Source organism: Pseudonaja textilis, chromosome 9, assembly GCF_049901715.1.
Source record: "Pseudonaja textilis isolate UNSWEBS1 chromosome 9, rPseTex1.2, whole genome shotgun sequence".
Lineage (NCBI taxonomy): Eukaryota > Metazoa > Chordata > Lepidosauria > Squamata > Elapidae > Pseudonaja > Pseudonaja textilis.
Window position 1 is genome coordinate 3,279,947 of NC_141998.1, and position 14,508 is coordinate 3,294,454.

General features: G+C 44.9%; 1 protein-coding gene across 4 annotated transcripts; it reads left to right on the plus strand.

Annotated features, from left to right (window-relative positions):
- The first annotated feature begins 611 nt into the window (after nt 1–611).
- On the plus strand, nt 612–13,916 carry ANKRD39 (ankyrin repeat domain 39). Of its 4 annotated transcripts, none has more exons than XM_026715287.2 (5): nt 612–660; nt 3,457–3,719; nt 5,318–5,421; nt 9,065–9,268; nt 12,034–13,916. In XM_026715287.2, the coding sequence occupies exons 2-5, from the start codon at nt 3,617–3,619 to the stop codon at nt 12,181–12,183; spliced, it is 561 nt and encodes a 186-aa protein (XP_026571072.2). In that variant the 5' UTR covers nt 612–660; nt 3,457–3,616; the 3' UTR covers nt 12,184–13,916. The 4 variants fall into 4 exon arrangements, with proteins under 4 accessions (XP_026571072.2, XP_087794950.1, XP_026571073.2 ...); XM_087938824.1 differs by having other exon boundaries at nt 623–679; XM_026715288.2 differs by lacking the exon at nt 612–660 and adding an exon at nt 663–683.
- The last annotated feature ends 592 nt before the right edge of the window (nt 13,917–14,508 follow it).

The following is a 14,508-nucleotide window of genomic DNA, read 5'->3' on the forward strand; positions in this document are numbered from 1 at the left end:
AACAATTTGTGTAATAATGATGACACAGTACTGTTAAAATGAAGATCAATGTGCGTAAAAGGTGAAAAAGAAGAATAAAAGTTATTGTTAAAAATATAAATAAAAGTGATCTGAAGGGGCAATATTTGGGGAGAGGTGGGTTATGGGGCTCCAAGAAGCAACCCAGGGAGGACACCAAACTCAGTTTGCTGGTTTTTTTTTTTTTGCATGCATAACGTTGCTCTGCTAAATTTTAGTGGCACTCGACTAAAGAAATGAAATTGGGGGGTTCATAAAATTAGCAGGGCTGGAAATGTTACCCCAAAGAACCGGGCTGCTCATCCCAGCTTGAGCAGCAATCACAAGAGGGGATGAAACAACAACAACAAAAGTCAGAAATAGCATTATATATATATATATATATATATTATATATCATTATTACACAAGGTTAACCTAGTTTATGAATTAACCCGGTTTCTGGAAGGAGACAAGAGGCGGATCACTCCTCTAACGACCATCCCTGAGTTCCCAGCTCCCCCTAGTGGCTATGCGGAGTCATTGCTGGCAATACAACTCGCTCCGCCCCTCGGAAATTTCTTATTGGTCGCCTGTGCCCGTCCTCTCGTCTTCGATTGGACGAAGCGCCTTTCATTATCCGGAAGGAGGCAAGATGGCGGCTGTAAGACCGGCGTGGGTGGGTGCGTTGCTTTTTTAGGGGCGTGTGACTGCATTTTCACGTGTCTTTAACTGAAAGGGGGGGGCGAGAGCATTGTAACCCCCCCTGCAAGAATTATTAAGGGTAGAGCCGTAGTATCCTTGAAAATTGGCTTGTGTAGTTATTCCCCTATGGTGGACTGCCAATCCCATCCTCCACAGCCAGCATGGACTAAAGAGGGGAGTTGGAATCTCACTGGTCTGCCATAACTCAGCAGGGAGGATGGTAGAAGGTGGGGGCATTTATTTTAATGTGCAAATGCTTTTTGACAGTCCAAGGTGTTTATTTAAAAAAACAAAACAAAAAACCCACCTCCCTTAGGATTACCTTGTGGTGCCCCATCCAAGTCCCAAATTGGCATTTGGCTCTGCGGAGAGCTTTGGAGCCAGCTAAGGGTGCTCAAGGGCTGAGTTTAAATTGCAACCATTCTGCAGATGGATTTCTCATGGCCGGGGAGTCATGTTTTATAGCAATCGCTGCCTTTCCTGCCCAGCCCACCTCTCGCTCTCGCTCTCCAGAAGCGCCAAGGGGGGATGTCCTCTGTTTCGCTGCCTGCTGTTGAGGTTGTCTTCCAACCCCTGAAAAAAAAATTGGCCAACCCTCTCTTTAGAATAAATAGAATAGAAAGTAGAATAAGGATAGGGTAGGATATGGGATTACGGATCAGATGTTTTGATTTAGAAAGGTGACCTTTCTATCTTGTCAAAGTTCAACAGATTTAACTGAATAACAGAGTTGGAAGGGACCTTGTAGGTCATCTAGTCCAACCCCCCCTCCAGCCCAAGCAGGAGACCCTACTCCATTTCTGACAGATGGGCAGTCCAGGTCTCTTCTTGATAGCCTCCATTGATGAAGCTCCCACAACTTCTGAAGACAACTTCTGTTCCTTGGGTTGATCGTTCTCGCTGTCAGGAAATTCTTCCTTATTTCCAGGTTGAATCTCTCCTTGTTCAGTTTCCATCCATTATTCCTTGTCTGGCCTTGGGGTGCCTTGTAAAACAGCTTGACCCCTTCCTCCTCTCTGGGGCAGCCCCTCGAATATTGGAAGACTGCTATCCTGTCTCCCCTGGTCCTTCAGTAGACTAGCTAGGATAGGATAGGATATGGGATAGGATATAGGATAGGATAAGATGGGATAGAATAGAATAAGGAATAGGAAAGGATTGGGAAAAAAATAGAATAGAGTAGAATAGAATAGATTTAAGGGATAGAATAGAATATTGGAATATAGAATAGAATATTGGAATGAAGAATAGAATAGAAATAGAATAGAATAGAATAGAGTAAGAGTGGAATGGAATGGAATGGAATAGAAATAGAATAGAATAGAATAAAATAGAATAATGCTGTAAGGGACCTTGGAGGTCTTTTAGTCAACCCCCTGCTCAATCCCCTGTGTTTGTGTGTTAATATTTTGTCTAGATTTGGCATAGCCTTTCTTGTAACTGTTAGGCATCTCTTTGTTTTCATGGCTACATTATATTGCAGCAATTTCCCTCATTAGTTGGTGCTGATTTACTCTGCATCAGGTTTCCAGCGTCTCTGATTTAAGCACCAAGACACTTTAGTATTTGTGGTAAATAGTTGAGCGCTGAACTTCACCTTGATTGCTGCAAAATGTGCTAAAAGTTTCCTTTTTATGGCCGATGGCTGCAGAATATAAAACGGCAGATACCCTGGTGACTTTAATGGCTACTTGTGGATGATACACACGGAGGGTGTTAATTTTTAGGAGCCTTAGATGGCTGCTAGTAATTCACGTTTCCCACTTTAATAAAGCATCCACTCCTAAAAAACAGAGCAGAGGAGCTATAATTAAATGGAGGCAGGAGGTCTGACATGAGTGTGCTGACAGGTAGCAAAACCCACTCCCTTTTCTCTCCTAAATAGCTCAAAATGGGCATTAGCCATGGCTAGGTAAAACAAATTGAGTCCATTCTTTGAAGACTCGGTAAGCTTTAAATTGGGTACTCTAATTCTTCAACATCTCATCAGTGACCCCAATTTGAGCTTATTTCAAGACTAACAATGGGGATTATTATTCGTTGCAGAACGCAGAAAAATCACGTTACAGGAAGAAACTGCCAAATGTGGCTGGAGTGTGTGATTTGAGTGGGATAGCAGTGAGAGACACAGAGAGAGAGATTAAGAAAAAGAGATTGAGAGACAGAAAGAGAGGGAGAGAAAGATTGAGGGGAAAAAAGGATGAGAGACTGAGAGAAAAAGGTTGAGACAGAGAGAGAAAGATTGAGAGATAGAAAGAGTGGGAAGGAGAGAGAATGAGAAAAAGATTGGGAGAGAGAAAAAGAGATAGGGAAGGAGATTGAGAAAAAAAGTGAGAGAAAAAGATTGAGAGAAAGATTGAGGGATAGAGAGAAAAAGAGATAGGGAGGGAGAGAGATTGAGAAAAAAGATTGAGAGAGAGAGATTGAATAAATTGAGAGAAAAAGATTGGGAGATTGGGAGAGAGAGAAAGAGAGATAGGGAGGGAGGGAGGTTGAGAGAAAAAAGATCGAGAGATTGAGATAAAAAGATTGAGAGAGATTGAGAAGAAAAAGATTGAGAGAGAGAAAAAGAGATAGGGAGAGAGAGAGAGAGAGAATATCATGTTCTCTCCTGGTTTAGAGTTTTAGAGAAGATACAGCAGTTCCTAAGAGGCTGGACACTGTTCCTAACAGTTAAGTTAGGTGCTGTTATTGGTCAGTCATTGCAGGCTAAGATAATAACGCCTTTCTTGCATAATTCTGTTTTTTGTTCCAGACCCCAGTGAGTAGAAAACCTTCCTTCTGGACACGGCCTTCCCTTTTCTAGACCTTGTGGTGGTCCAGGGGCCGTCAACCAAAGGGTGGATTCGTACCTCAGAGCCGCCTCTTCCCCTTTGCCAATAAAGACCTTTGTGAGAAGACTGAAAAGAGCCCCGATGACTTGGTCACCGGGACGCCACGAGGACGGCACCTGTTCCTGCCACCCCTCTTCAGTGCAGAGTGTTCACCAGACTCTGGATGAGATGGATTTCGAGAGAGGTATGGGAAACGCTGGGGAAAAGTGCAGTTGGGAGCTTGCAGAGGCTCAAGATAAGGATTCCTTGTGGCAGAGAGTTCCAAAGGCGGGGTTTTTATTTTTATTTATTTTTTAATCAAAATACAAAACAGCAGCACTCTTGTCACCTCAACACACTTTTTTGTGGTGTTCTTCAAGGTGTGCGTTTGCTTTACAAGGAAAAAATAATAATAAGACCATGATTTCTAAAATTCATACTGACAGGTACTGCAAATTGCTTGGCGAAGGAAGCAGTGAGAAAGAGGTCAGATATTTATATTTTATGGGATGTTTTCCTTTTTATTTCCTTTTATTTTTATGATTTATCAACTGGAGGTTTTCAAGTCATATATTTTTTTTCTTTTTTTTAATATGAAAACAACTGTTTTTGGCTTTGGTAATTTTTGTTCACATTACATTGAACATCAGTGGTACGGTCATAGGAATTATATTTCCATCAACAAGTATTTTTGGAAATATATCTCTGTTTCTTTTAAAAAGAGAAAGTTTTTAAACACCTACTGTCCGTTCATTGCTGGACAGTATGGGTTGGTTTTTGTTTTTTTCTGAGATAGTCAAAATTCTGCGAAATCCAATCTTTCAATTTCTCTAGTTTCCTTCTTCCCACTGGTTATCAAGGACTGAAAGGAGAGGAGAGAAAAACACTTGTTGGGTTTTGATTAAATCACAACCTGAAGAGAGAGTAGATGTTGGCTAAGCCAGGGAAGGAGTCAAAGAGAGAACTAGTTTGGAATCCCTGTGTGGGCACAAAGGAGCGAAGTCCAGTCTCCTTTGAATGCTGTTGAACTTTTATCTAATCTCTCTCAGTTGCAAATGGGTCAGTCTGCAAAGATTCTTTCATAGAGACTTGAATCATAAAACAGCTGATTGAAATGTCCCAAAAGTGCTTTTTTTTTGTTTTTTTCTCCCAAGAGGCAATTGGACTTCCTTGTTTTTCCCTTTTGAAGATGTTTCGCTTCTCATCCAAGAAGCTTCTTCAACTCTTGACAGAATAGTAGGGAATGAAAGGGTTTTTATTCCCTGCAGACCGCTGGTCATTTGAATCCTTTTAGCAAGTCATTAAGGCCACCTGGTGGTTTATGTGTGTCCTCAGGGTTTCACCTGAGTAGTGCTACTGAGTAGTAAACCTCCAAGCGGCCTCAACGACCCTCGAAAAGGATGCAAATGACCAGCTGTCTGCAAGGAGTATCAATCCTTCCCTTCCCCGCCATCCAGTCCGAGCTGAAGATGCTTCTTGGTTGAGAAGCAAAACGTCTTAAAGGAAAAACCAGAAAGTCCAGTTGCCTCCTGAAAAAGCACCTTTGGGAGAACCATAATATGGAGGACTGAGAATCTCTACAGACTCGTAGCTAATTGAAATCTTCCCCTATGGATCAGGGTGTCGACCTTCCCCAAGCCCCGTAGCAGCTGAGAATTTGGGGAGTTACAGTTCCTACATAGGCAAGATTTCTGATTGGGGAAAGCCGGTAGCTAATTTTAAGGTGTTCCTTGTTCTGAATCTCAGCGAAGGGATGGTACCACGTTTACTAAAATAAAATTAAAATAAAATTTGTTTGCGTAGGGATCTGGAACGCTGCACTGAATGGAGACCTAGAAGGGGTCAAGAGACACATCCTCAGCTGTGGGAAACCTAATGAGCCAGACCCTTTCGGATACACAGCTTTGGTGAGTGCTTTCAAGGGCAGGCAGGACAGCGAAGAGACTCCCCAAAATTTCAGAATGAGGGAGGCATAGCAATAGCCCTTAGACTTATGTGCCGCTTTATAGTGCTTTCACAACCCTCTCCAAAGTGGTTTAAAGAGTCAGCCTCTTGCCCCTCCCCCCAATAATCTGGGTCCTCGTTTGACCAACCTCGGAAGGACGGAAGGCTGAGTCAACTTTGAGCCGGTCAGGATCGAACTTCCTGGCTGTGGGCAGAATTAGCCTGCAATACAGCACTCTTAACAGCAGCACCAACACGGCTTCCTTCCTTCCTTCCTTCCTTCCTTCCTTCCTTCCTTCCTTCCTTCCTTCCTTCCTTCCTTCCTTCCTTCCTTCTCCCTTCCTTCCTTCCTTCCTTCCTTCCTTCCTTCCTTCCTTCCTTCCTTCCTTCCCCTCCCTCCTTCCTTCCTTCCTTCCTTCCTTCCTTCCTTCCTTCCTTCCTCCCTTTCCTTCCTTCCTTCCCCTTCCTTCCTTCTACCCTCCCCCTCCTTTCTTCCTCCCCCTCCTCCTTCCCTTCCTTTCCTCTCTCTCTCCTTCCCTTCCTTTTCCTTCCTTCCTTCCTTCCTTCCTTCCTTCCTTCCTTCCTTCCTTCCTTCCTTCCTTCCTCCCCTTCCTCCCTTCCTCCTTCCTTCCTCCCCTTCCTTCCACCCTCCCTCCCCTCCCTTTCTTCCTCCCCTCCTTCCTTCCTTCCTTTCCCCCTTCCCTCCTCCTTCCTTCCTTCCTTCCTCATAAGCCATGCAACCCTTCTCCATTCCTCCCTGTGTGTCCTAGGATGAAGAGGGGGTGGGTCTTCCTCTGAACCCCCTCTCCCTTGTTCTACTTCTCCCCTGCTCTGCCCAGCTGGACTTTGCCCTTCCCCAGTTTCCTCCACAGCCAACAGAGCCACACCGATTCAGGGGCGTGACACTTAACCTGAACTTTCTGGTGCTCCATTAAGGAAGCTTCTACTTCCTCAGCCTGTCCTGGAAGGAAGGCCTCTTGAGGCAGAGACCACTAGCCTTTTATTACCCAATGCATTTCCTTATAGTAGCACCGAGTGGCAACTTTATTATCTGTTAAAAATAGAAAATAGTTTATTTTACCGGATGCCAAGGATGTGGTAACGCTAGGCTTGAATTTGTTACTTGTTTTAGAGCTGTAACTTTAAGGCGTTCTTCGATTGTTCTTAGCGTCTGCATTAGTTACTGTGTTTTAAGCTGCTCTGTGTCTTAATGTGTTATGACCTGTAGTTACCACAACACACTTTTTTATATAGTAGGGGGACAGCTAATTAGCTCTCCGCTTGATTTATTAGGTACAGAACTAAGGATGTAGGTATGGTATGGAAACCTGGAAATGAGGTCTTTAAAGCAGCTACAACATCTTTTGGGGTTTGCAGGGATGCCCTGGAAAAAAAGAGGTGGCTGTTTTAATAAATATCAGGAAGGTGTTTGGGTGATTGACATCTTCCAAGTGCCTCTAAACGCAGCGTTTGGCAACTTCAGCTGGTTTAAGATGCGTGGACTTCAACTCCCAGAATTCCCCAATGGCTGGCTGGGGAATTCTGGGAGTTGAAACCCACACATCTTAAACCCTCTGAAGTTGCCAAACGCTGCTCTTAAAGCATTGCCAGCTTTTCTGCCTCCATCAAGTTACAATATTCTGATAAAGGCAATAGTCCTTTAAAGCAAATTTCATGATGTTTAAAGCAAATTTCATATTGTCCTTCATGATGAGCACAATAAAAGCAGGAGTGAAACATTTCTCTTACCACCATGAATAGGTAAATGAAATAACTCAACCTTTCTTGACTGTTTTAAACCAGATCTGGGCATTTTTCGGCCTTTGGGCCACCCCCTTTTGGCTTTTCCCTGTCCAGCCCATAATAAGCCCAGTTTCTCATGGGTGCTCCTTGGGGAAATGAATTGCTACCCCGGGTCTAAAGGATGATAAAAGCAAGGACCAGAGGAAATTTCCCCATCGGGATGTTGCTGTTAGAAAGGTATTGGGTTGCTTGGACCCCAAACTATTTGGTCTGGATTGTGGGACAGACCAAAGAAAAGAAATTATAAACAGCTTCCTAAGAGAAAATGTAAATATGCCTGGGCCCTTTTGTATCTCTTAGTCTTGAACTGTTTAGATCAGGGGTGTCCAACCTTGGCAACTTTAAGACTTGTGGACTTCAACTCCCAGAATTCCTCAGCCAGCAAAGCTGGCTGAGGAATTCTGAAGTCCACAAGTCTTAAAGTTGCCAAGGTTGGACACCCCTGGTTTAGATTTTATGGAGACAGGCTCTTGACATGGAAACAAACTAGGGAAGTTGATGAAATTGATCCAAAGACAGCAAGGCTGTTTAGTTACCTTGCGCTAGTCTTAACTTTGTATGAATTTAACTTCATATTAATCTAACTCACCCTAACACTGGGCTCTATCTAGCAAAAGGAAAGTCAAGGTAGAGAAAAGTAAAGACTTACATTTAGGCAAGAAAAACCCAAAAGTACCCATATAGACTGGGTGAAACCAGGCTGAATAGCGGTAACTGTGAGAGAGATCTTGGAGTCTTAGTGGACAACCAGCTAAATAGGAGCCAGCAAGTGTGCAGCGGCAGCCAAAAAAGCCAGTGCAATCCTAAATTGGGATACAATCAAGATCAAGGGAGGTGCTAATACCACTCTAAAAAAGCCTTAGTAAGACCACACCTAGAGTACTGCATCCAGTTTTGGTCACCCCACTTTTATGCAAAAGATGTTGAGACTCTAGCAAAAGTGCAGCGAAGAGCAACCAGGATGATTAAGGGAATTGGAGCAATGGTGGAATTTGAATTTTGTTTTACTACTGGTTCTGTGGGCGTGGCTTATTGGGTGGGCATGGCTTGGTGGTCATGTGACTGGGGTGGACGTGCTTGGTGGTCATGTGACTGGGTGGACGTGGCTCAGTGGTCACATGACTTGGCCACGCGAGTGTGCATAGTGGTCATGTGACTGGGCAGGCGCGGCTTGGTCACGTGACTGGGTGGGCGTGGCCAGCTCGATGTCACTCATGTCAAGGGGTGTGCCTTGCCTGGCCCCTCCCCTCCCAGCCATTCCTTGTCACACCCAGCCTCAACTTATCTGTGTAGTTCTGTCAAAATGTTGTTCACCTTTTTTTTTTTGACTTTATTATCCACGTACTACAGGTATCCGTTCACGGACCACTGAAAGGAGGAAATGGCTCACATGCTTTGCCCGAGAGGGTGACGGGCAACAGGCTTTTAAGGGGCTGCTAGAAAGAGAGAAGTGGTGTGTGTGTGTGTGTGTGTGTGTGTGTGTGTGTGTGTGTGTAATGTATTTTCCAAAGCACCAGAAGGCAAACAAGAAACAATAGATGGAAACCGATCAAGGAGAGAACTTGGGGGGGTTGTGTAAACCCATCTAAGTTTGTGATTTGATTCGTTTATGCCATCAGTGGATGTGGCAGGTGAACTCCAGAAAACAGGTGCGTTCCATAATCCAGGTCCCGGTGACTCAGAGGATATTATGCATGAATTCTCAACTGCCAGGCATGCCATCTGCGTCGGTGGGAAGTTGAGGTGCCCCAAACGGCCGGGCGTGGCACGTTTTTCAGAGGGACCCCTTTCCTGTTTCCGCAGCACTATGCCAGCCGCAACGGGCATTATGACACCTGCCTTTTCCTCCTGGGCCATGGAGCCTCCTGCAATGTCCGCACCCATGGCGGGGCCACCCCCCTGCATCGAGCGGCTTACTGCGGTCACAGAGCAATAGTCGAGCTGCTGCTGGACCACGGAGCTGATCCGGCTGCCAAGGATGACGATGGGAAGACCTGCCTCCACAAGGTGTGTGTGTGTGCGCGTGGGCAGGACAGCCCCAGTGCTCTCCCGCCCTCTTCTCTAGACAGATTGTTGGGGATAATATGGTGAAATTGTTAAACCACCCAGAAGGTGCTGTGAAGCATTGTGAGGCAGTATAGCACCACGGTGGCGTAGTGGCTAGAATGCAGTATTGCAGGCTGACTCTGCCCACAGTCTAGAGTTTGATCCTTACAGAACTCAAGGTTGACTCAGCCTTCCGTCCTTCCGAAGTCGGAAAAATGAGGACCCAGACTGTTTGGGGCAATAAACTGACTCTATAAACTGCTTAGACTCTGTAAAGTGGTATATAAGTCTACGGGCTATTGCTATTGTTATTGCCTTCCTTCCTTCCTTCCTTCCTTCCTTCCTTCCTTCCTTCCTTCCTTCCTTCCTTCCTTCCTTCCCCTTCCCTTCCCTTCCTTCCCTTCCCTCCTCTCCCTTCTCTTCCCTTCCTTCCCTTCCCTTCCCTTCCCTTCCCTTCCCTCCTTCCCTCCCTCTCAGTGGTGAGAATGCAGTATTGCAGGCTAATTCTGCCCATTGCCAGCAGTTTGATCCTGTCTAGCTCAAGGTTAACTCAGTCTACCATTCTTCTGAGGTCAGTAAAATGAGGACCCATATTGTTGGGGCCAAATGGTGAGATTGTACACCCCTCAATGAGTATTGTAAAGTATTACGTAGCAGTATATAAGTCTAACTGCTATTGTTTTGTTATCCCAGCAGTAGAAAATATTGGATGAGCCAGTGATTTTTGGCTTGGGATAGGAGATTGTCCTCTGCCCCAAAGGATAAGGAAGATAGGAAGGTTCTGGTGTGTTTCACAAGATAAAAGGCCTCCAGGCTATGCTGGAAAAAAAAACACTCAGGCTTAATCATCAGGAGGTAGATTTACTAATAGCCTGAGATGGGAAAAGGCAGCTTCTTCTATAACCCTTGGAGAGCTGAGTCGAAATCGTATCTGAACAGGTTTGAGATCACATAGACTTGGAACTTTTTAAGACTTGTGGACTTTCAACTCCCACAATTCCTCAGCCAGCTAGGGAATTCTGGGAGTCAAAGTCCACAAGTCTTTTTTTTTTAGTATATTTTTTTTAATTCATAAACATTTTGAATACAGTGTATTGTCAGGGCATATCATTTACAAGAAAGTAAAGGAAGAACAAAAAAGAATATTAACGCATATACTAATAACAATAGTGTAAGGATAGTTTTAACTAGATTTCTCTTTGTATTAGCTTACTTGTAATTCTGTTGATTCTATTGTCATATTTATAATTCTAAACCATCTTTATATTTAATTCATACATAGCAATAATCTTTCATTCATCTAATTTCTACCTTTTATCTCTAACCACTCATAAAATCTGTTCCATGTTAAGTAATATTCTGCGTCTTTGTCCTTTGTTTTTAATGTCAATCTATCCATCTCTGCACATACAATATTTTCCTAATTATATCCTCATTTGATGGGAGTGTTCTCATTTTTCCAGTATTATACAAATACAATCCTTGCAGCTGTCAATACATGCAAAACTAAATATATAGTCCTTTTATCATAGCCCTCTGGCACAATACCCAGCAAAAATATTTCTGGTTTCAGAACTATAAGTTTGGTGCTCGATCATCTTTTCCAACCAAGTATGTATTGTCGTGCAATTATTTTCTTGCTTTCATACAAGTCCACCACATATGATAATAAGTACCTGATTACACTTCCAATATTTGGTGGACATAACGCTAAATATTTTTGCCAGTCTTGCCCATGGCAAGTGCCACCTATGAAACATTTTACAGAGATTTTCCTTATATTCAGTAGCCGTTGTCAGTTTATAGTTCCTATCCCAAAGTTTTTTTTACCATTTATCCAATTCTATAGTATAACCAAAAAAATTTGCCCATACAATCATTGTTTCTTTGGCTTGTTCTGAAGTCCACAAGTCTTAAAAGTTCCAAGTTTGGAGACCCCTGACAGACTAAGCTTTGAGTCTCCATCCCTATCACCCAGGACTCAATATGCAGTTGAGTGTTGTTTGTAAGACAATTCTCCCCTTGCTTCCTTCTCTTCCATCATCTTCCCCCACCGCTAAACCACCTCCATTGCTCAGTTGGTCAAGGGAGACAGGCCATGGGATGGGTTTTCTGATCTAGACTTCCCCAACAGCACGGAGCCGACTCCTCCCCTCCAGCAAGGTCCTGGCCAACAGTCTTTCAAGATATTTCCCAATTACAGACCTTTATCAGGCTTGGGGAGTTGCCCAGGCTAATATCTTCCAAATGCCACTCTGTAGCAGACAATATTTGGCAAGTGGTCGGAAACAGATCTGTACGCTAATGAATTGAACTAATTGTCTCCTGCAAACATCACTCCCCTTTCGCTCCTCTTTATTCCCTGTGGGAGGGGCCATTCACCATCCACCTGTGGTTTTACTCCCGAGTCGACCCTTGTTCCTTAGCTGTTCCCTTCTTCTGGCAGCTCTGTGCATGTGCACGCTGGGAACAGGCTCCAGCTGTTCTTCTTCCTCCCTGATGTCTGACTCTGAAGGCAGCTGATAACTGTCAGAGGGCCCTGGCCCCATCTCTGCCTCCGATGCAGAGCCCTCATCAGAGCCTTCCCCAGACTCCAGGACTGGCCCGTGTTCCTCCCCCAACCTCCTCACTGTCCCAGTCTGCTGCTGGTGGGCCATAACAAAGGGTTTTCTCTTGGTCCACTGTGGTGGTTCTCTCTCTCTCTCTCTCTCTCTCTCTCTCTCCAGGCAGCAGAGAATGGGCACCAGGAACTCTGTGAGCTTATCTTGGAGCGCCACCCTCAGCTGAGGCCCATGCAGGACAACAGCCAGAGACGTGCTGGTGACTTGGTTCCTGCCAAGAATGAAGGCTTGCGGAAGAAACTTTTAGATCTGTGATTTGTTCCTTGAAAAACCTGCCTGTTCCTTAAGCCAAACGTCCATGTTGCGTCTTCTCTTCTGAAATTACACCGAAGCAGCTGAACGGAATTCAGTCTCTACTGTGTTTTCCCCAAAATAAGACCTCCCCAGAAATAAGGCCAAGCTCTTATTTCAGGGCTCAAAATAATATAAAACGGGGTCTTATTTTGAGGGGGAAACACAGCAGTTTTTATCTCCACAGTGGGCTGTTTTTCAGTTAGGCGTTCTTCAGAGGTGTGGAAGCCACATTAGTCAAAATTCTCCAGTCAACATGCTACTCCGGGGCTTCTGCAGAGCACTTGGTTGGGGAAGGAAGATGTCTGTGGCCTGAACTTTGGAGAATATTTCAGCCTGTCCACAGAAAGCCAACGGATTGGGAAGATAGGAGATACCATCCCAGGATTATGGTGGACTCTGAAAGGTGTAGGGAATCTCCGTTTTTCTAGAAGCAGAAAGATGAGATGTTTTGATTTAGAAATATGACATTTCTATCTTGTCAAAGTTCAACAGATTGAATAGAATAACAGACTTGGAAGGGACCTTGTAGGTCATCTAGTCCAAGAAGGAGACCCTACACCATTTCTGATCGATGGCAGTCCAGTCTCTTCTTGAAAGCCTCCCACAACTTCCGAAGGCAACTTCTGTTCCATGGGTTGATTGTTCTCCCTGTCAAAAAATTCCTCCTTATTTCCAGGTTGAATCTCTTCTTGTTCAGTTTCCATCCATTATACCTTGTCTGGCCTTGGGGTGCCTTAGAAAATAGCTTGCCCCCCTTCCTCCTCTCTGTGGCAGCCCCTCAAATATTGGAAGATATTATCCTGTCTCCCCTGGTCCTTCTCTTCACTAGACTAGCCATGCCCAGTTCCTGCAACCATTCATTATATATTTTCCTCCCCAAAACCTGAGCCCGACCACATAGTTTCGTAACGAAGCAAAAAGCCAAGTACCACTCACTCGAGGATTTATATAAATACCTTCACCAGTCAGAATTGAAGAAGCTTCTTGGATCAGAAGTAAAGAAAAAAGACAACAGCCACGCAAAATCTAGTTGATTTTTAGCAAAAGCGTCTTTGGAACAACCATGACCTGGATGATTGAGAAATTCCATAGACATTTAAATTTCTGATGGGTTTATTTTATTTTTTCTATCAAGGTGTAGAAGATGGTCTGACACCAAACACATCTTTTGTGAGGAAAGACGTAACGGAAGCACTTCCTTTCTCGCTTCTTCGTGAAGAGAACTGTTAACTCTCAGCAGGCCCAAATATCGAAGTCAGCATGGAAAATGGCCGCCTGCCTTTGTGGGAGCTGCAGCAACGGAGGTTGACTTTCCTCTCCTTTGACAGAATTATCTCTGGCTGCAGCCTTCTTAGTGTGCCTCTGCTTGACAGAAAATGGGGGGAAATCTCCCTCAAATTGAGCCTGTCACTTCGTGGATGAACCTATGTTGAGCTTTGGCAATGAAATGGCAGTCGTTTGTCATGTTTTAAGGATGCCTTCTCTTCTTCTGGCGCCCTCTTTTCCCATTCCCTTTCACAGCCCGGCCTGTAGCCATGTTGTTTCCTGGTGGTCTCTCTTCCAAGAGCCCGGCTTCAGGCCTGTTTTGGTTTCTTGAGACGAGCCAAGGCTGCTCCTTCCTGTCGTTGACTTCAGGAGTGCACATTCCCAGGCAGTTTCCCGGAGCGTCCCAAAATAAACCAACCTATCCCCTGTTTGGGTTTTGTCTCCATTCATCAGCCCCGGGCGATGGGGCTGCCAGGTGGAAAGCAAAGTAGGGCACAACGTTTCGCCATTGGCATCTCTCGCCTCGGCGAGCGACAGGTGAACGCTTAACCTCCTTCTTAGGGCAGGTATGGCACTCCGGTTCCCGCCGTGGGATACGTCACTAAGCAGGGAGCACCTGGCACTTATGACTAAGGACCTTGGAAGAGTATGGGGGGGGGTCTTCTCCTTGGGCCTCTCTTTCTGGGTCTCACTTTTGGAAGAAGCCCTGCTGGGGTTCGGGTTGGAATACCTGCTGTCCTTAGAAGCCAAGCGTTGAGGCTTGTTTTGAGTTTGGGAAGAGAAGGAAGCGGGATGCCATGAGAGCCAGCCTCGCAAGAGTCTATTTCTGTCTGTAGCTGTAACACGAACTCCCGACACAACCTAGTGACACACACAGTCCTGACTTCGGCATGGCTGTAATCCTTGGGGCATTTTCTCTTATCATGCAGGCACTCCCAACAGCAGCCAAGGGAACCAAGTTAGTTGGGGCAAGAGGAAAACAGGAGGGATCCTGGCTAGGTGCCCACTCAATGCTTCAAA